Genomic DNA, 22,482 nt, shown 5'->3' with positions numbered 1-22,482 from the left:
GTAGATAAGTTCTGTCCACATTTTCAGAAATTAACTATGCAAAAAGCACTGCAGCAAGTTTTGAAACAGAGCAACTAGTTTCGTTTCAAGCAGAAAATGCAAGCTGGAATCCAACCAGATGGGTGTTGAGGAAGTGAAAATGAAATTGAGCTGTCCGTTGCAGAGGCGTAGACCAATGAGAAGACTTCCGTGCTCTCCAGAACCCTGTGCAACGCCATCTAGGCTCAGGGGACGTGAGACAAACAAATCGGGAGGGGATTTCCACGCTAAGCACTTCCTTTACTTGTTTTGCTTTCGATCTGGACACTGAAATAGGCTAAATTAACTTTTCGTTTGATATACAGAAACTCAAACTACACGAGAATATTGTGCAACTGACAAGAGAACTGTCGATTAATCAAGCTGAATAGAACACTTTATCGCAGGTAACGTTTCCGCATGTTATTATCGCTGAAGTTATGTATCTATAGAATCACGAAGCGACATTGTAAACCCTAATCGAAAGTAATAGAATGTTGATCCGTTGGCCAACCGACTTGGAATGAAGTTTATTTTCACTTTTGGGTTGATATGTCTGGCAGCTTTCTTGTGAACTTGAATTAGCACAGCTGTCAGTTTTGACGACAACGTGACTTGACAAGACTGAGCGAAATGTTTCTTTGTGGCGCATTGCGCACCAAAATGTCTACAGGCAATTGTTGCGGTATAACCATTTACAGGTAGAGATGTCTGTTATTGTGTATGTTATCAGGCTAAGATGGGCAGTATAATGGAATTGGAACACGCTTGGTAAATTGCATGAATACTAGGCTACAACTGCAGGGTTTACTAAATGATAACTACGTTATTGTACTGCCTCATTTTTAAAGTAAACTAGAATATGTATGTGTAATATATATATATATATATATATATATATATTAAAGTAACATTCTAATATCCTGTTACTGAATATTGGTTTAGGAGTTAGTTGCCTTTTGTTGAAGTGAACTTTGATCACGACTTGATTACTCTACGTCTACCTGTAGCCAATAATTCTTAACTCTACGATACCGGATGAAGTTTGGTGGCGATGAGATGAGTTTTGACGGAGTGCAGCCTACCTCCGACTACATCGAGTACATAGAGATCTGTAGATGGTGGTTTGTCCTGTGTAACTGGGTTATTTACTTTTGGTGCTGCAATCAGTCGTTTTTTATTAAAAATAGCATTTTACGCAACCTCCGCCAAGAGAGCCATTGTTTGTTAAAGTATAAGGAGCAGCCCTGCACCACGCAATTTGACAGTCACATAGAATTACGTTTTTATCAAAACCTTCGGATTGCAGCAACTGAATGAAAAGAACAGTTACACATGACAAACACGTACAAGGTACGCATGAAATAATGGACATTTTTACTAGTATCGACTGATACTGACTCGATGTAATCGGAAGTAGGCTACACTGCCAAAACTCAGCGCCTCGCTGCTCAACTCCATCGGGTAAACGTGGATTTGAGAATTCTTGGCTACGGTTGCATGCAGTAATAACTAAGCAACTTGCATGGTCATCACCAGCTTATGTGCACCTTTTAACCATTAACACCATATTACACATCAACAAAGTAAAGCTTGACGTGTGCTAAAACACAACTGCGTCTATTCGCGTTTTGTTGTAACCCCTCTGTAAAATATTTGTTGTGGCGCTGGGTTTCTGCTCTGTAGTAAGAGAATGATCTCAGATGTTGCTGATGGGCTCAGGGAATGATGTCATCCCCCTAATGGGCCTCTTTGCCACTGAGGTTTTCTGACCTGTTGCAGTCTACAGGAAGCTAAGGAAATGGGTAATTCATTACATTTACTGTTTATCTCCTCCTTGCTCTCTGTCTGCAGGCGACCATGCCCGTGGAAAGGATGCGAATGCGGCCATGGCTGGTGGAACAGATAAACTCTTCCCTAATCCCTGGCCTGATATGGATAAATAGAGTGAGTGAAATATATCTTTATTGAGACATTCCGTTTTCTTCAGTATGGAAAATCAACACATTCTAAGATGATTCTGTACCAGGTTTTCAGTCTTTGCTGAAGCAATTTGCTACCAAACCCAACAACGTAACCCCTCCGTCACACAAACAGGTTTACACTCCTATCTAAACAGTCAACCATATTCTGTCTAAGTTGTGTGTTTATAAGTTGTGTGTGTGTGTGTTTTGTTTGCTTGTTATATTTTCGAAATCCTCACTGGCAAGTACTGTATGTAGAAACAGGAAACGCATGTATGTGCTGCTGATTTGTTAGCCAAGTCATAAAGTATGTCTGAATCATTGTTGTGATGAACCTGCAGGAGAAGAGGATCTTCCAGATTCCATGGATGCATGCTGCAAGGCATGGCTGGGATTTGGAGAAAGACGCTCCTTTATTTATGAACTGGGCCATTCATACAGGTACGGTAATGAACATTTGAAATGATAAGAAATGGCCAACAATACACAGTTCTACATGACCAATGCTACTGTTGTGTTATGACTTAAGTTTATGCAGCAGTATGGCCTTCCCATAACAAGTGATTTTGTCTTATCAGGAAAATACCAACTAGGGATCGACAAACCAGACCCGAAAACATGGAAGGCCAATTTCCGCTGTGCTATGAACTCTCTGCCTGATATTGAGGAGGTGAAAGACAAGAGCATCAAGAAGGGGACCAACGCTTTCAGAGTATACAAGATGCTGTCTGCTTCAGAGCGCCAGACCAAGAAAGGCAAGTGGTTCTCTGAGTCTCTGGCTGCAGGTAGACAGGCAGCCTAATTCTGATATTTTTTTTCACTAATCAGTATTTTGACCAATCAGATCAGTTCTGAAAAAGATCTGATGTGATTGGTCAAAAGACCAATTAGTCATAAAAAGACAGAATTGGACTGCCTGTGTAAACGCAGTCTCTGGCTCAGCGAGAACAGTGGTTGAATTCAAATCACATTTTATTTGTTACGTGCTTAGTCTACACCTGTGGTTTACTAACAGTGAACTGCTTGGTAAACAACAGGTGTATACTAACAGTGAACTGCTTGGTAAACAACAGGTGTAGGCTAACAGTGAAATGCTTTCTGACGGGTCCTTTTAAGATCAATAGAAATAGTGACGCAAGGAATAAATACAGTGAATAACAATAACAGGTAAAACTAACATGGCTATATACAAGGAGTACCAGGTAGTAACATGGCTATATACAAGGACTACCAGGTACTAACATGGCTATATACAGGGGGTACCAGGTAGTAACATGGCTATATACAGGGGGTACCAGGTAGTAACATGGCTATATACAGGGGGTACCAGGTAGTAACATGGCTATATACAGGGGGTACCAGGTAGTAACATGGCTATATACAGGGGGTACCAGGTAGTCACATGGCTATATACAGGGGGTACCAGGTAGTCACATGGCTATATACAGGGGGTACCAGGTAGTCACATTATAAATGGCAAACTGTAGGATGTATCCGCTTTCAGTGTCACACTTATGACTTTATTAAGGCATTATAATGTGGTCAGTTTTGCATTCAACTTCAATTCATGTGTAATATGTGCTCTGAGTATTAATTTGGTATATGATCTAATAACCTGTAGAAAACTGATACACATTTGACACACTGAAATAGATTGTGTGTAACAATGGACTGTCTATTAACAATGGACTGTGTGTGTTTTCTAGGAAAGAAGAGGACTGAGAAAGGAGGAAAGAACAAGGTAATAACCATCATCAAAATGTTATGTTGACACAAGACCTCTGTGCATAAGTCTATAATCAATTTCACATTCAAACTATTATTTTAAATGAATAATTTGCATGTAAAATGGTATGAGCATGGATAACAGACCTTCAATGAGGATGGAGAGAGATGCCCACAACCCTCTATCTCTGTCACCCCAGCAGCAGGTGGAGCCTGGGTTCCCAGCCATGGAGAGCATGAATGGGTCTGTTGGAGACCATCATGGGCCGGTAGTGAAGGTGGAGGTGAAGGAGGAGGTGAAAGACGAGTACTTTACAGACTGCACAGGTAATACCTGGCATTAGTGTGTTTTTTTGTGTCCCCAATTGCACACTAATCCCTATATAGTTCACTTCTTTTGATCACTTTCCATAGGGCTCTGGTCAAAATTTTATGCACTTTACAGGGAACACGGTGTCATTTGTGACCACCTTGTGTCTACTACATACCTCAATCAATGTAATTGATGTTGATTTTAAAAGTGTGTGGTAAACATGCAAGACTGCATAGCTGTAGTAGTTAATTATGCTCTTACTAATGTCTTATATGCAAATGTTTTATTTTTGGTTGTGTATTTTTATTTATTAAGGAGCCCCATTAGTTCCTGCGAAGGCAGCAGCGACTCTTCCTGGGGTTTATTATTGATCCCCATTAGTTCTGGCAAAGCAGCAGCTACCCTTCCTGGGGTTTATTAAGGAGCCCCATTAGTTCCTGCGAAGGCAGCAGCTACTCTTCCTGGGGTTTATTAAGGAGCCCCATTAGTTCCTGCGAAGGCAGCAGCTACTCTTCCTGGGGTTTATTATTGATCCCCATTAGTTCTGGCAAAGCAGCAGCTACCCTTCCTGGGGTTTATTAAGGAGCCCCATTAGTTCCTGCGAAGGCAGCAGCTACTCTTCCTGGGGTTTATTATTTATCCCCATTAGTTCTGCCAAAGCAGCATGTACTCTTCCTGGGGCTTACTAAGGATCGCCGTTAGTTCTGCCAAGGCAGCAGCTACTCTTCCTGGGGTTTATTATGGATCCCCATTAGTTCTGCCAAGGCAGCAGCTACTCGTCCTGGGGTTTATTATGGATCCCCATTAGTTCTGCCAAAGCAGCAGGTGCTCTTCCTGGGGTTTACTAAGGATCTAAGGAGATATATATATATATATATATATATATAATTTATTTATTTATTTGTAATAATGACAATTACAACAATACTGAATGAACACTTTTATTTTTAACTTAATATAATACATAAATAAAATCAGTTTAGTCTCAAATAAATAATGAAACATGTTCATTTTGGTTTAAATAATGCAATACAAGTGTTGGAGAAGAAAGTAAAAGAGCTTTTTTTACATGGCACATATTGCAAATGTTTAAGTTCCTTACTCAGAACATATGAAAGCTGGTGGTTCCTTTTAACATGAGTCTTCAATATTCCCAGTTAAGAATTTTTAAGTTGTATTTATTATAGGAATATTTCTCTCTACCTTTTGTGTTTCATATACCTTTGACTATTGGATGTTCTTATAGGCACTATGGTATTGCCAGCCTAATCTCGGGAGTTGATAGGCTTGAAGTCCTACACAGCGCAATGCTTGAAGCACAGCGAAGAGCTGCTGGCAAATGCAGGAAATTGCCGTTTGAATGAATTCTTACGAGCCTGCTGCTGCCTACCACCGCTCAGTCAGACTGCTCTATCAAATATCAAATCATAGACATAATTATAACATAATAATGCACAGAAATACGAGCCTTAGGTCATTAATATGGTCAAATCCGGAAACTATCATTTTGAAAACTAAACGTTTATTCTTTCAGTGAAATATGGAACCGTTCCGTATTTTATCTAACAGGTGGCATACCTAAGTCAAAATATTGATATTACATTGCACAACTTTCAATGTAATGTCATAATTATGTACAATTCTGGCAAATTAATTACGGTCTTTGTTAGGATGAATTGGTCTTCACACAGTTCGCAACAAGCCAGGCAGCCCAAACTGCTGCATATACCCTGACTCTGCTTGCGCAGAACACGAGAAGTGACACAATTTCCTAGTTAAAATAAATTCATGTTAGCAGGCAATATTAACTAAATATGCAGGTTTAAAAATATATACTTGTGTATTGATTTTAAGAAAGGCATTGATGTTTCTGGTTAGGTACATTTGTGAAACGGCAGTGCTTTTTTCGCGAATGCTCTTGTTAAATCACCCGTTTGGTGAAGTAGGCTGTGATTCGATGATAAATTAACAGGCACCGCATCGATTATATGCAACGCAGGACAAGCTAGATATACTAGGAATATCATCAACCATGTGTAGTTAACTAGTGATTATGTTAAGATACGTTTAATGCTAGCTAGCACCTTACCTTGGCTCCTTGCTGCACTCGCATAACAGGTAGTCAGCCTGCCACGCAGTCTCCTCGTGGACTGCAATGTAATCGGCCATGATCGGAGGCCAAAAATGCCGATTACCGATTTTTATGAAAACTTGAAATCGGCCCTAATTAATCGGCCATTCAGATTAATCGGTCGACCTCTATTATGGATCCACATTAGTTCCTACCAAGGCAGCAACTACTCTTCCTGGGGTTTATTATGGATCCCCGTTAGTTCTGCCGAGACAGCAGCTACTCTTCCTGGGGTCCAAACACATTAAGACACTTACATTACATTTAAAACAAAATATAAAACAGTACATCATATAACATTATTACACCACAACATATCTACAATACAAAATGATATAATACCACCATACAACAATATTACAATGTACGTGTGTGTAGAGTGCTTGTGTGTCTTTCCTCTTGATTACCGTTTAATAACCAGGGATCATCCTCTCTTCCTCAGAATATCTTCATCTGAGCAGTCACAGTCCTGGGTACGACCAGCTGATCGTCGACGACCTGCCTTGTGTCTGCCAGACCATCGAGGTGACCACGGAGAATGAGGAGCAGTCAGTCAGCTCCAGCCACCCGTACCCACTCCAGATCTCCCCTGTGTCCTCGTATGGAGGTCAGTCCACCCCCCCCCGCCCCCCCCCCCCCCCCCCCCCCCCCCCCCACCACCCCCTAAATGCTCCCATCCCAACCAATGCCTTAACACAACAGACATGGGTGATTGCCCTTGAATTTGGGATCCCAATTGGCATGTAGAATTGTTTAACTCCTCCACCCACGGTGAGGACACTGGCAGCTACAATCTTTCCTGCAGAAGACCTGCAAGTCACATCAGTACCCATCATAGGTTTTAATAGAGTAGTAGAATCCTTGTCAGCCACATCAAAATTAAGCTGGAGTTGAATGAGATCTACAATCAAATAAGACTGATAGGTGAATCATTTATTTGGTGATTGGAGGTATTAATTACTAGATTTTCAACACCCTTCTATGCTTGTGGCTTCAAAGGGACAGTATCGGCTCCATTTCAAAATACCAGGTAAAATGGGAACCTTTGAACCTTTATTTGAGCCAGGTAGTGTAGTACTGTGTTGTATTGCTTAATGTATATTAGGGTTTATGGCTTTGCTGTTGCAAGCTCAAGGCCAGTGTGTGTCATCATAAAGATGGCTACATCTCCACTGTCATTCAACCTGCTCCTGTTATTACTGTAGAGTAAGTTAATGTGTTGTAAAGTGACATACTGTACACAGTGCAACTACTAGTCCTGCATGTTTAGTATTTGGTGAAGCATTAAACGATCAATGATTGTTTAGAGGCTGTTTAGAGGCTGCCTAGAGTGTATCACTGATGGTAGCAGATAATCCTCACGTCATCATCCCTCTCTAACCTGTTAGTCTGGAAATCCCTGACTGTGTTTCATGGTTCTTCTTCCTGGTCTGCTTAACAGAGAGTGACCCAGACAGTGTGCACAGTGAAGAGGACTCCAAGGAGGTAAGGCCTGAGCTCTGTCTACACGTATTATACCCATCTGTGTACAAACTAAAGGACTCTGAACAATAGAATACATATCTGTATCAGAAGCAAAGCACATAATTTAGAACTGGTTATCCTGGTAACCATGGTTAGTTTAGTAATCACTCAAGACAGGCAGATTTTTTTGTAAGATTGGAAAGGTACATAGAAGCCTTTTGATTTTAAGCCTGTGCGTTAGAGCTGGCTGATATTGATTAAAATCCATTTGATAAATTTAGTGTACTATCTCGATAAAGATAAATTGAACGCTAAGTTCATAACATGAATGCACCAGTTACTCTTTTATATTACCCTTAAAACTACTGCTGCTACTTTGAATGTTGTAGCTATCAATTGTCCCATCAACGATCAGCAATATTAGCAATCTTATTTTGTGCCAAATTTAACATTTCTCTAGTAGGGCCCTATAGGTTATTTATCTAATTGAAAGATATCAGCAAAATTTCCACGATAAGTGGTCGATAATTTTCAGCAACTTTTAAGGAGCGCTTGTAACACAGGGCGATAGCTTTGTTTTATGGTGCCACTGTAGATGGCCTGTTTATGGTGCCATTGTAGCTGGCCTGTTCGCTAAGGCAAGGTAAGGGCATTTCGCTAGCAACATTCGCTTATTCCAATAGGGCTGAGCGGCATGGCTGGGCCTGCCTGGGAACACAGACACATACAGCTGAAACATCTGATAAACAAGCCTGAACTTGAAGCCCACCATTTTGAGTTTATTACATTAGCCAGTTCTACTGCTTAACAGCTGAGTACAGTAACTGTAGCATGGTAATACTGTCACTCTACCTCCACCTCCAGGTCTACCACTACCACTACCTGTACCTCCACCTGTACCACTACCACTAACTCTACCACTACCTGTACCACTACCACTACCTCTACCACTACCTCTAGCTTATATTGTCAGTTCCTGTTCTAGAGTGCTCTGATGTAAAGAAAGACAAAGCAACAGAAGGTAGCTCTCTGGTGAATACTGGATTCACTTGTTTCCCATGGCTAATGATTCACCCTAATTTAATATCTTGAATTGTCCTCAAATCAAGCCCAATTACAAATCAAACGCGTACAGTGTGTTTGATTTGTGATTGGTAAGTATTTGTGATTGGAAAGTATTCATACCCCTTGACCTGTTCCACATTTTGTTGTTAGCCTGAATAAAAAATGTATTAAATAATATTTTTTTCCATCACCCATCGACACACAGTACTCCATAATGTCAAAGTGAAAAGATGTTTTATGTTTTTTTGGCTAAATTAAATACAGAAATATCTCTTATTCATACCCCTGAGTCAATACTTTGGCAGCGATTACAGCTGTGAGTCTTTCTGGGTAAGTTTCTAAAAGCTTTCCACACCTGGATTGTGCAACATTTGCCAAGTTTCTTTCTTTAAAAAAAATCTTAAAGTTCTGTCAAATTGGTTGTTGTTAGTTGCTAGACAACCATTTTCAGGGCTTGCCATAGATTTTCAAGCAGATTTAAGTCAAAACTGTGTCTCGGCCATTCCTTGGTAAGCAACTCCATTGTAGGTTTGGCCTTTTGTTTTAGGTTATTGTCCTGCTGGTGTCTGGTGGAAAGCAGACTACCAGGTTTTCCACTAGGATTTTGCCTGTGCTTAGCTCCATTCCGTTTATTTTTTTATCCTGAAACTCTCCAGTCCTTAACAATTACAAGCATACTCATAATGCAGCAACAACAATGCTTGAAAATATGGAGTGGTTTTTGCAGTATTACTTTAGTGCGCTGTTGCAAACAGGATGCACATTTTTAAATATTTTATTCTGTACAGGCTTCCTCCTTTTCACTCTGTCAATTAGGTTAGTATTGTGGCGTAACTACAATAATGTTGATCCATCCTCAGTTTTTCTCCTATCATAGCCATTAAACTCTAACTGTTTTAAAGTCACTATTGGCCTCATGGTGAAATCCCTGAGTGGTTTCCTTCCTCTCCGGCAACTGAGTTAGGAAGAACATCTATCTTTGTAGCGACTGGGTGTATTTATACACCATCCAAAGTGTCATTAATAACTTCACCATGCTCAAAAGGATATTCAATGTCTACCAATAGGTGCCCTTTGCAAGGCATTGGAAAACATCCCTAGTTTGTGGATGAATCTGTTTGAAATTCACTGCTCGACTAGGGGACCTTACAGATAAGTGGATGTGTGGGGTACAGAGATGAGGTAGTCATTAAAAAAGCGTGTTAATCTCTATTATTGCGCACTGAGTGAGTCCATGCAACTTATTATGTGACTTGTTAAGCAAATCTTTACTCCTGAACTTATTTAGGCTTTCCATAAAGGGGTTGAAAACTTGTTGACTCAAGACATTTCAGCTTTTAATTGTTAATTCATTTGTTAAACTTTTTTAAAAAATCATCATTCCGCTTTGATATTATGGGGTATTGTGTGTAGGCCAATGACACAACAAAATCTAAATTGAATCCATTTTAAATTTGGGCTGAAAAAGCCAAGGTGTGTGAATAATTTCTGAAGGCGCTGTACATACCGTTACAAAACAAGGACAATAGCAAATCAAGCACATGCATATTGTTACAGAATGCATTATTTATTTCTTAAATGTTGCCTTTGTATTGTTTGAATACATATTGACATGTCCACTGGAGGAACAGAGAACTAGTATAACACCAGGCTGTTTTCTGTGCCCAATGAAGCCCTTGGTGGAGAGTGGGGAGATGAGGTCCCTTTTAGTATGAGGTTCCTTAGTATAGATGAATCATGCAGAGCTCAACAGCAGGAGGACAAGCATTTTTAGAAAGTATTAAGAACAAGTTTGACAGTGCTCATAAACATGACAATATATGTGAATGTCTGTGTTTCAGCCATGTTTTGCTAGACTTGCTATGTCAATAAAATTCCCACTTCTAATGCTTTAAATGATTTATGAAGATTCCGCAAACAGAAATATGCTAGTAGCCAACTCTATATTCATGTATATCCTGAAATGAGTGTTTGAATGGTTATGACATTGGCTGAGTTAAACCCACCTTCTGTGTGACTTGCAGGATCTTCGTGGTGGGCTGTGGGAATCAAGTTTCACTTCCTCTGTGCTGAGAGTGCCCTCGTGCTCATTACCCAGCATGGCCACCTTTGTCACTGGTGGAAAGGTAACCAACTTCAAAGTGACCAGCACCAGGGACCCCATGCCCCTTATTAGCTACAGCAACAGCCCCTGGACCAGGGACATGCCAGCAGCCCAGCACCCTCCCTCAGAGCAGGCTTCCTCCAGCCAGGCCTCTGCTGCAGAGACCAGAGCCAGCGTTATCATGAAGACATCAGACATCTCCTCTGTGAAGACCTGCTGAAGCCCTGGCAGTGCAGTGCAGTGACTCAAGACCAGATACAGGCCAACGCAGGCTTGGCGTTGAAAAGCATTGATCACTGCTGGGCTTGTTGTTCGACCAGAGTGCCTACTCATAGTAATGACTATGTCTATGGGACATACAGTATAGGGGCTCTGTGAGCTGTAGAATATGAATCGATGCCCAAACTGAACCTGCCAAGATCTCAGGGCCTTTTAAATGGGATGGGAGTGAGGGGATGAATCTACAAACTGTTGGGCATCTCTCCCACTCCCCACCCACTGTTATTAATGTATATACTGATATGTCTGCGTAATGGCATACCGCTTCTGCACCTTATGGAAAACACTGATGGGGATGTGAGTGGCCACCCTGGCTGTGTGTTTACACTGACAGCAAGGCTGAAGCCTGGGAAAGGCCTTAAGAGGCCTTGCTGATCTAACTTTCCAACCTTGTCTTTGACCTTCAAGGTGATGCCATCCATTGGTTAGGAGGATGAAGTGAGTAAATGCACCTGGTCATTTATCTTGATGCCTTTTAAGCGAGCTTATATATATATTTTTATATAAAGGGACATTTTAATCTAAGGTGGACAATTTATTTGATTTGTATATTTTTTACTCAATGAAAGATTTCTGATTCTTTGTTCGATTTGTTTTTTTTATTGTTATTTACATGACACATTATGAAGAAAAAAATACATTTTTATCAACAAGTCTGCATTTGTGACATCTCATGTGTGAAATTTTATAGGCTTGTTGCTTATGTGTGCCTATATGTAACGGTGTTTTAAATTAGTTGCTAAATCCATTTACACACGTTTGAGTGTGTCACACATTCATGGCCAACTCTTAATCCTGTGGATCAACATGCAAATCTTAATAAAAATATTGTTTTGTAATCTTGTGGTACTACAGTGTAGTAGACATTTTTTTTTCTAGTGACACAGATTACCAGAGGTCAGCAATGTCTGTTTTCTGACCATGTGTGAAACGTTTATGTAGTTATTTGGTCCAGCTGTTGGATTCAAGAAATTTGTTTCACTGTTCTTTTCCTGCTGTCCTTTCTCAACTCTGGAAGATTTTTACAAAGAAAATGGTGCCAACAGTGAGTGTTTTGCCTCTGTGTTGAATCATAGTATTACTTGTTTCATCAAATCAAATTTTATTTGTCACATACACAAGGTTAGCAGATGTAAATGCTTGTGCTTCTAGTGCCGACAATGCAGTAATAACAGAAATGAATGCAGTGATACTCCAGCTAAAGCATAATGCCTCTGAAAAGTCTACAAATACTAGTGATTGTGAACTGAAAATAGAGGGGGGTTTTGTCTTTTTTTTTTTGGACCTGGTTTCCTCTTAACAATCCTTTCACATTCTATTGTGTGTGTGTGGGGGGGGGGGGGGGGGGGGCTGCTTTGGCTCATGCTCTGGCTGCCTTTTAGTTTCGGTTGCTGTTCTTAGCCTCTTAACTTCCTGTTTGCGCCCTGAACACACAGCCAATTGGTGCCCTGGTTGCTGTGACAACCACACACCAGATAGGCCATTAATCAATCCCAGAGTAAACAGTCTCAACCACTCCACAGGATAGTCCAGACAGAGCATATAACAGCACGCAAATGCCAAGCATTATGAAATGGCAATCAGACATCTGCAGATCTTAAAATGCATTGTCCAGCCCAAGGACTTTTGTTTGAATGAAAAGAGGTATATGAAATACAACTATTATTACATTTTCATTTAGTTTCATTATTGTCCTTGGTTTGGTTGAATAGTCTCTGGGCAAATGAAAATGGTCAAGTTCATGACAATACTGTAGTTACAGTGCCTTCAGAACGTATTCATACCCCTTGACATACCACATTTTGTTATGTACAGCCTGAATTCAAAATGTATAAAATATATTAATTTTCTCAGCCATCTACACACAATACTGACAAAGTGAATTTTTTTTTTTTACAAATGTTTACAAATTTATTGAAAATGAAATACAGCAATATATTACATTTGCATATGTATCCACAACCCTTTGCTATGACACTACCAACTGAGCTGAGGTGCATCCAATTTATTTTGATCATCATCCTTGAGATATCACTACAACTTGATTGGAGTCCACCTGTGACCAAATCAATTGTTTGGACATGATTTAGAAAGAACACCTGTCTATATAAGGTCCCAAAGTTGACAGTGTATGTCAGAGCAAAAACTATACCATGAAGTCCAGTGAACTGTCCACAGATCGCCGAGATTGAAATGTGTTGAGGCGTATATCTGGGGTTAGGGTATAAAACAATTTCTAGAATGTTGAAAGTTTCCAAGTGCACAGTGTCCTCCATCAAGTGGAAAAAAATATGGAACTACCCAGAGCTGGCCGTTGAACCAAACTGAGCAAACGGGCAATAACCACTCGGAGAGAGCTATAGAGTTCCTTGGCTGAGATGGGAGAATCTGGCAGAGGGATAACTGTCTCTACAGCACTTCACCTATCTGGGGCTTTATGGGAGAGGGGCCAGACAGAAGCCAGTCCTGAGAAAGTCCTGGAGTTTGCAAAAAGGCACATGAAAATTTTAGACCATAAGGCAAAAGATTCTGGTCTGATGAGACAAAAATGTAACTCGGGCTTGAATCCGAAGTGCTTTGTCTGGATGAAAACCAGGCACAGCTCATTACCCATCTAACACCATCCCTACCGTGAAGCATGGTAGTGACAGCTTCATGCTATGGGGATGCTTTTCAGTGTCAGGGACTGGGAGACTGGTAAGGATAAATGGAACAATGAATGGAGGAAAATCTTTGATGAGAACCTGCTTGACTGCAAATGACCTTAGACTAGGGTGAAGATTTATGACCCCAAGCATACAGCCAAAGCAATGTTGGAGTGGCTTCAGAACAAGAATGTTAAAGTCCTTGAGTGGTCCAGACTTGAATCCCAGTGAAAATCTGTGGAAAGGCTTGAAGATTGCTGCTCACTGCTGTCTCACTTAACAGAGCTTGAGAAAATCTGCAGGGAAGAATAGGAGAAAATCCACAAATCCAGATGTGCAAAGCTGATACAGACATACCCAAGACAACTCAAAGCTGTAATCGCCGCCAAAGGTGCTTCTACAAAGTATTGACTGGGGTGTGAATACTTATGCAAATTAGATTTCTGTATTTTATTATCAATAAATCAGCAAACATTTCTACAAACATGTTTTCACTTTGTCAGTATTGTGTGTAGATGGGTGAGGGGTAAAACGTATCTTCAATCCATTTACAATTCAGCCTGTAAAAAATGTGGAATAAGTCAACGGTTATGAATACTTTCTGAAGGCACTGTATCTCTGGTGAATCATGCAAAGTCTGAATACATTGCACCATCTAGTGGCTGTAGTAATAACTTAAATATAAATCAAAGTATTCAATAGTTTAGTGTGTGAGCTCACAAAGCAATTAAGTGGGTAGGAATGTAGTAGTTTTGTGAACAATGTAAAAACATATTTTTATCAGTGTCTTCTCTGTGTCTACATCACAGTATTAAGTGCAAGTATATGCATTTACCATGCATCAATGAAAGCTCTCTTTATTCAGTTGGACTATGAGCCTGGATATTTGGGTAAATTTATGATTATTATGATACTGTGTGTACTGAAATGCCAGTTACCTGTAAGGTTTCTAGTTCAAATCCCCGAGCAGACGAGGTGAAAAATCTGTCATTCTGTCCACGAGCAAGACAACAACAGCTCCCCGGACGCCTAATGTGGCAGCCCCCGCACGTCTCCGATTCAGAGGGGTTGGGTTAAAAGCGGTAGTCACGTTTCAGTTGGAGCTTGTGTGCAATTGACAAAAAATAAATGCAATCCTTTAATTGAATCCCCTTGTTTGTAGAAATGGTTGTCTTGGAGATTAACACATAGTGGGAGTAGAGTAGAGCACTTCTCAAAACTATAAAAACAAAATGTCTTTGCTATATAATGTAATATTTATATATACTGTAATATTTTTGCATTAAGAAAAAGTCCTTAATATATTTACAGTAAGGGTGGAATGATAGTGCCTCACAATAATTTTCCACCCCCAAAATTATTGGGCCCAGACAAAATTGCATTCGAATGGTGCAGCCTTATTGGCCAAGCGCATATGATAATGAAAAGACAAAAGTGTATTATTCTCTTATAATATCTTAATGATTATCCCCTTTCCCCCTTTGTTTAACCTTGTGGAATGTTGAAAGGTCATTGACTGATTGTTCCACAGTGACCCCTCTGACAACTTCCCCTGGGGGCTATTCATTATGTCGATTCTGTTGCAAAACTACCAGAATTTGTTCTATAGAAACTTGTTTTAATTTGCAACTGTTTGAACTAATAAATACACCACTGGGGTTCATTATGCCGATTGTTTTGCAAAATGTTTCGCCTGTTGCAAAATGTTTAGTTTGTTGCAAAACGTTTGGTCTGTTGCAAAACGATTTGCATTTTTTGCAACAGTTAACGCCAAATGCTGTTGAGTTCCGTTTTGTTCTTAAACGGAAGTTGTAGTTCAGTTGTGTCTCGCCCCCAAAAAATAAAATATAAAATAAGTGGCTGGAAGACGTTCACTCCACTTTAGAGCATGGTAGAATTGATAATTTATTGATGTGCAGATTGGAAAGGGAAACTTTAGAAACCATAACATTTAAATGAACTAGAACTTCCGTTGAGGAACCCAACAGCGTTTATGTCACGCTGAAGAGCGGTTGGAGTTAACGGTTTCTGTTGCAAAACGTTTTTCAACAGTCGAAACATTTAACAACAGAATCGTCGTAATGAATACACGCCTGATTTGGTTTGTGCGGTTGACACCGCCACGTTGATTGGTCGGCAGATTTCACGTGTAGAAAGAAATGTGTCAGTCAAGTTAATAACAGGAAACTAGACACTCAGCTGAAGATAGAGGGCAATCGATAACAAAACAGCCTGCCATCGCCTCGCCTACACAGGTGTCATCATCAGCTGTGTCGATGGATACTCAGGAATACCAATTTTCCAACCAGAGGCATTTTGATATTTATTTTGTTTAGAGATAAAATATCGAGAAAGGTCCGTTTCAGGTAGCACGCAAGCTAGTTAGCTAACTAAAGCTAGCTTGCATTTACCTGCACATAGTTAGCTGCTAGCTAGCTAATTGCTGATGGAGTTTGATAGCAATTAACAAGCTTGCTAACGTTAGCTACGGACAGAGCCTGTTGGCTATATAATGTAACGTTAGCTATTTAGCCAAAGAAGCCTTATCCACCTTTCGGATTCTGTCGAGTTGTAAACGTAATGTTAGCTGGCCAGCTAAGTAGCTAGCTAGCTAGTTAGGTAATTGAACTGTAATGAACTTACATGCTCGCTGCTTTCTTGCATTTGGTATCTAGCTTACCAACACAGCTAGCTAGGTTTGAGATATTGTTTACATGGAACACCGGAAACTTGCTTGCTTTGCGATGCAAATCTGATGGCACGAGCAACATAGACTAGCTAGGTTCATAGAATGACGTCAATGCCCAGACCTTTACATGGACATAGGAGGCTAACAACAGCAAGGGAATGTTTTTTTTTTCATCTTTAAGGTCCAATATCCAATGTCAATATTTGGGTGCCGTCTCTCCCTAAATATGGTAAATGCGTTTGAATGAAGATCCAGCTGCGAGGAACACAAAGCCTGTTCTCTTGTCGGTGTTGAGGAGATGTCATTGACAGCAGCATGCATTTTGCTGGCAGGAGCAGCACCGATGCCCCCATGTCTAGCGCCGCCTCCATCGGTTCCTCTTTTCGTTTCTTGCCCGTCATCTGCTTGGGAATCGCCGCAGCATTACTTTTTCAGTTTGGATATGGGGGGCTCACCATAACGTCATTTTTTCTGAAGCTTTTTATTTATATCTCCTTTGCATTGTTCTGCTTCTTGTTGGGAAGCTTTGGTCTCCTCGTTAAAAAGGGTCCTCCTAAAATCAGCCGATTTGAAACTTCAAAGAGACAGTCTGCGTACCTGTTGGACTTGTTTAACAAATTAATGGTAAGCATCCTGAATAGTTTTTATTTATGTTCATGTCATGGACCTTTTCATTGTTCTCCATGTCATCCTTGTTATGGCCACTGAGTTGTGTGTCAGAGTGAGACATTTTAAATTCAATATGGTAGACCTCTATAGGCATTCATTATTGTGCTCTTCAGTCCTGCGTGAGGACACATTATCATGTTGTGTTATAGCCTATAGCTCCAACAGTCTGCCAGACCTTTGAAGCATAGGCAGTGTATCTCAGTCTTGTATCTCCTGCATGACACTGTGTGGGTGTTATGTTTAGAAATATCATTGTTGCTCAATACTACCTCAATCACTTCCCTGTCTGGGTTGGACATCACTGCCCATTCAACTATTCCATTATTTATGAATTTCTGTTTGAGGTTGTTAGATTATATCCTTTGTCAATGGTCTTGTTTGTATGCATGCAATGGGCTGAGAGAGCGTTATTGACCTTCGGCTGGGACTCCATCCTTTGTACTTGTGTTGTGTTATGTTTGCAGGGAAGGTTCACCGTGCCACTTTTGGAGTCTGCGCAGACAAGAAGAGTGGTGGTATCACACAATGTGGACAAGGCCCTTAAAGAAGGTTAGTGTTTGGTGGTTAAAACCCCAAATATAATGCTGCAGAACCATCATTTGTGTGGAGTCGGCAGTCCTAGAATTGGCCATCCTCTTCTCAGGAAGAGCTTGTGAGATTAGCAGCTTCCTTTCACTTGGTGTAAGAAACACGGCAAGATTTCAATTGCATACTCCTCGATCCTTGTCTCCTTCTCAACCCATTGGATGAGAAAGCCAGAGGTCCCTCCCCTCTGACCTTCTCCAATGGGTTTTAAGGAAACGAGGAGAGAGGACGCAAGGAGTATGTAGTTGAGATCACTACATTTGTCATTCATTAAGCACCACATCTGCTCACACCCCAAACAACATTTCTCATTTACATTTTACAAGGTGAAGATAGCCTTTCAAATAACTTTCCCTACTGGCAAATAAAAGCTATCCCCTGGTAATGAGATCACAATTACATGTGTATTACTGTATTTAACAAGCTGCTGTGTGTTACTGCATGGATGGTTAATCGCAAGCCCCTTATCGAAGGTAGCATTTACCCTAATGACTGGCACTTATTATACCCACCAGGCAGAAACCAATCAGAAATGGTATTATTGAAATGTTGATTACAGAAAGGAACAACAAAGGAAGTTTGACCCAACCTCCCCCACCTTGTTCAGCCTATGTTGGATAGGATTACTGAATCTGTTGAAGCAGTGTGATAGAGGGTCTCACATGATTGGAGGGGAAGAAAGGCCCAGTGTTCCCTTTATAGTGCACTTTTGACCAGGGTCCATGGAGGAGAGCATGGTGGCCCTTGTCAAAAGTAGTGCACTGTAAAGGGAACATGGTGCCATTTGGGACAGGGACGGAGATGTTTGCTGTCCTCCCTGGCCCTGTGTTTAACCAACATGCTCTTTACTTTACACACCACTCCTTTCATTCATACAGCAGGAGATTGTTCTCCGGCAATTTAGATTTATCAATCCAATCGTTTCTTGCAGCTGTTAGCTTCGCTTGAGGATTGAACCGCTTACTTCATGGCTGGAGTTTGGTAGCTTACACTTTGGCTCTACAGTGATATATTGTCATGTATTTGCAGCAAGTCATGCAGAAAGGCATTACTGTCTTGTCTACTCCCTCTGGTATTGTGATAAAATGTTATATCAAATCAGATCTGTATATACTGACATGATGACCTGGTCCCCGCCCTAACAATAGGAGTCCCAAAGGCGGGAAGACAGGCGGTCTGCTTATTGTGGACAGATTTTGACTGGAGAGAACTTTCTCGCTTCGCCTCTTCCAGTATATACAGATCTCAAGACGTCAGCAAGGAGTTGCTTGAGCACAATGAGCCAAGTAAAGCCAATTGTGCGCCTCCCTATGGAACTCCTGGTCACTGCCGGTTGTGACACTGGGGTTGAACCCCAGGCTGCAGTGATGCTGTGCCTTAGGCCTCTGCGCCATTCGGGAGGCCCCGCCTCTTCCTTTCTGATCATTTCTGAGCAACGCCATAGCAAGGTCCATGCTGTCCATGCTGCCCTCTGACCTATCACATGTTTGGTAAAGATGGGTCATTGAGGAGGAGCTCACTAGTGTTAATGCAAATTAATTGCCAAGGTGGTTGGCAGGTCACCCCATCACTGGCATTACCATCATGTGGTTCTTATGTAGGGATTGAGTGAAGCCATCCAGGAGATATAAACTGATCTTCTTCACTGACTATGTTACTGTTTTCAACAAGAGCTCAACCAACCTCCCATGTCTCTCCACACTAAGGGAGTTTAAGTTATTCACAATATCCTGTAGAGGGCTCACTGTGGAGTTGGGCACTGTCAGTCTGAAGCAAAGCAAATTGAAGGCCTTTCATTTTTGGGATATGTCTGACTAGGCTATAGCGCCTTACTCTACCTGGGTTTGTGCTCCATACAGTGCTGTCTGGCTCGCTATAGAAACACAGAAATGTAGCTGCAGTCAGACCTTGGCATGCTTTGGGTTTAGTGTCTTGAGACAAGTCTTTCCGTACAGTATATACTCATTGATATGGAAGAGGTTCTGTATCATGACAGACAGTGGCGCACTCTGTATGGAGTGGCTGCAGGCTCCAGTAGTTTGGGTGTGTTTGTGTAAATCCCCTGACTGAAGAACATCTATTACCTGGCAGCCAGCATTGGTACTGTGCTGCGGTCCTCCCAGAAGAAGGGTCTTTACTGTCTGTTTCTACTGTCTGTATGGCTACTGCCTTATGCTGATGTCACAGAGAGAGTACCACTGAAAAAGTACATCTCCCCAACCAGGAGAGTAAACTGTTGCCTAGATGGCTAGGACACAACTGGCTTAATTAAGGAGCAATCCGAAAGGGTATAGGGTTGGCTTAGGCACCATAGAGGTTAGCCTGTTGGACCAGATGGGTGATATAGCAAGCAAATCCACTGTCTGGGAGAACCCAGTGTTTAATTTAGGTCCTTTCAGGCCCCCTACAAGCTTTAATGTTGAATACAATTTGAATCTACTCTCACGGTTGTCTGTGGGGTTGGTCCTTATGATGCTCTGAGTTTTAGATCATATATCCACAAGAAAGTATTATTAAACCAACTTTTCAACATGTTGCTAGTGGATTAAGGTTTCTGTCACCCGAAGCATTCGCACAGCCATGACCTCGGCTAGTGTGCATGACCTCGGCTAGTGTGCATGCATCACTATTTACATGGTTGTGCATATGCTTCAGGTGCTTGAAATTAGAGGTAGACCGATTAATCGGCTTGGCCGATTTCAAGTTTTCATAACAATCGGTAATCTGCATTTTTGGCCTCCGATCATGGCCGATTACATTGCAGTCCACGAGGAGACTGCGTGGCAGGCTGACTACCTGTTATGCGAGTGCAGCAAGGAGCCAAGGTAAGTTGCTAGTTAGCATTAAACTTATCTTATAAAAAACAATCCATCTTAACATAATCACATGGTTGATATTACTAGTTTATCTAGTTGGTCATGTGTTGCATATAATCAATGCAGTGCCTGTTAATTTATCATCGAATCGCAGCCTACTTCACCAAACGGGTGATGATTTAACAAGAGCATTCGCGAAAAAAGCACTGCCGTTTCACAAATGTACCTAACCAGAAACATCAATGCCTTTCTTAAAATCAATACACAAGTATATATTTTTAAACCTGCATATTTAGTTAATATTGCCTGCTAACATGAATTTATTTTAACTAGGAAATTGTGTCACTTCTCTTGTGTTCTGTGCAAGCAGTTTGGGCTGCCTGGCTTGTTGCGAACTGTGTGAAGACCATTTCTTCCTAACAAAGACCTTAATTAATTTGCCAGAATAGTACATCATTTTGACACAACATTGAAGGTTGTGCAATGTAACAGGAATATTTAGACTTAGGGATGCCACCTGTTAGATAAAATACGGAACGGTTCCATATTTCACTGAAAGAATAAATGTTTTGTTTTCTAAATGATACTTTCCGGATTCGACCATATTAATGACCTGCGGCTCGTATTTCTGTGTGTTTATTATATTATAATTAAGTATGATTTGATAGAGCAGTCTGACTGAGCGGTGGTAGGCAGCAGCAGGCTCGTAAGAATTCATTCAAACGGCAATTTCCTGCATTTGCCAGCAGCTCTTCGCTGTGCTTCAAGCATTGCGCTGTGTAGGACTTCAAGCCTATCAACTCCCGAGATTAGGCTGGCAATACCATAGTGCCTATAAGAACATCCAATAGTCAAAGGTATATGAAATACAAATGGTATAGATAAATAGTCCTATAATTCCTATAATAACTACAACCTAAAACTTCTTAACTGGGAATATTGAAGACTCATGTTAAAAGAAACCACCAGCTTTCATATGTTCTCATGTTCTGAGCAAGGAACTTAAATGTTATCTTTTTTACATGGCACACATTGCACCTTTACTTTCTTCTCCAACACTGTGTTTTTGCATTATTTAAACCAAATTGAACATGTTTCATTATTTATTTGAGAGTAAATCGATATTCTATTTATGTATTAAGTTAAAATAAGTGTTCATTCAGTATTGTTGAAGTTGTCGTTATTATTTTTATATATATATATATATACCGGTTAAACCAACTTATCAACACGTTGGTAGTGGGTTCACATTTCTAGTACAGGTCGACCTCTACTAGAAATGTGAACCCACTACCAACGTGTTGATAAGTTGGTTTAACCAGAGGAACCGGTAGAGTAATGTTAAATAGAATTACATTTGACATTACGGCTTGGCGAGGCTCTGAAAGGACCACATCCAAATGAGCACACAGCAATGTTTCCAATAGTACCTAGTAAGCATTAGCTAGCTATTAGTGGCTGATGTACTAGGCTAGGATTGAGTAAGAAAAGGAGGTGGGGCTGATGGTCCAACATGATCCAGTCTTAATGTAAACCTACACCGTGAAATAAAGATGGATTGTGGCTGAACAGAGAATTCAGAGTTTTGCTGCCCTTTAGCAGCAGAGATTTCTATTGATGCTTCTGCTGAAATTTACCCTGTATTTTGCCAAGCAGTGTACCAACCACATCTTGTTCTCTGTGTCTCCAGTGTTTGACTACAGCTACAGGGACTATGTCCTGTCGTGGTATGTGCCGCTGAGCCGCGACGAGGGACAGCTCTACCAGATGCTGTCGGAGGACTTCTGGGAGATGGCCAAGCAGCTGCGGGGCCGCCTGGCAGACGTCGACATGGTCAACGTGGTCTGCAATGACACCGTCAAGACCCTCCATGCACACTTCTGTGACCTCAAGACAGCCAATACCAGGTACAGGAGGGTGTGGGAGGAGGAGATCTGTTTGTGCTGTCTTGCCAGCTCATGCTGGTTTGACAACCATAGGAGTTAGGACAACACAAACCGATCGGGGAGCAGGCT

The 22,482-nt window shown here is 41.0% G+C and overlaps 2 protein-coding genes across 6 annotated transcripts in view; both read left to right on the top strand.

Annotated features, from left to right (window-relative positions):
• The first annotated feature begins 152 nt into the window (after positions 1-152).
• Positions 153-11,902, top strand: irf2b (interferon regulatory factor 2b). 4 transcript variants are annotated; one of them, XM_036969529.2, is made up of 9 exons: positions 153-425; positions 1,873-1,965; positions 2,324-2,423; positions 2,561-2,737; positions 3,689-3,723; positions 3,911-4,034; positions 6,594-6,758; positions 7,593-7,636; positions 10,705-11,902. In XM_036969529.2, the coding sequence occupies exons 2-9, from the start codon at positions 1,879-1,881 to the stop codon at positions 11,002-11,004; spliced, it is 1,032 nt and encodes a 343-aa protein (XP_036825424.1). In that variant the 5' UTR covers positions 153-425; positions 1,873-1,878; the 3' UTR covers positions 11,005-11,902.
• Positions 11,903-15,526: 3,624 nt separating this feature from the next.
• snx25 (sorting nexin 25) overlaps positions 15,527-22,482 on the top strand; it is a 55,268-nt gene continuing 48,312 nt past the window's right edge. For both annotated transcript variants that reach the window (XM_090220341.1, XM_021583513.3), the window contains exons 1-3: positions 15,527-17,021; positions 17,531-17,615; positions 22,158-22,374. In XM_090220341.1, coding sequence (XP_090076467.1) covers positions 16,713-17,021; positions 17,531-17,615; positions 22,158-22,374 — 611 coding nt within the window. In that variant the 5' untranslated portion in view covers positions 15,527-16,712. The remainder of the gene's footprint in view (positions 17,022-17,530; positions 17,616-22,157; positions 22,375-22,482) is intronic.

The sequence above is a fragment of the Oncorhynchus mykiss genome, chromosome 25, assembly GCF_057628025.1.
Source record: "Oncorhynchus mykiss isolate SJ-2025 chromosome 25, ASM5762802v1, whole genome shotgun sequence".
Classification (NCBI taxonomy): Eukaryota; Metazoa; Chordata; class Actinopteri; order Salmoniformes; family Salmonidae; genus Oncorhynchus; species Oncorhynchus mykiss.
The sequence above is the reverse complement of the archived record's forward strand: the minus strand, read 5'-3'. Positions and strand labels throughout refer to the sequence as shown.

What these genes read in the sequence shown, in the direction of transcription:
- irf2b (XM_036969528.2), top strand. Translation starts at nt 1,879, where the DNA reads ATGCCCGTGGAAAGGATGCGAATGCGGCCATGGCTGGTGGAACAGATA. An exon ending in AGAAAGGAGGAAAGAACAAG is followed by an intron (nt 3,724 to 3,907) that starts GTAATAACCATC and finishes CTGTCACCCCAG; the next exon opens with CAGCAGGTGGAGCCTGGGTT. An exon ending in GTGAAGAGGACTCCAAGGAG is followed by an intron (nt 7,637 to 10,704) that starts GTAAGGCCTGAG and finishes TGTGACTTGCAG; the next exon opens with GATCTTCGTGGTGGGCTGTG.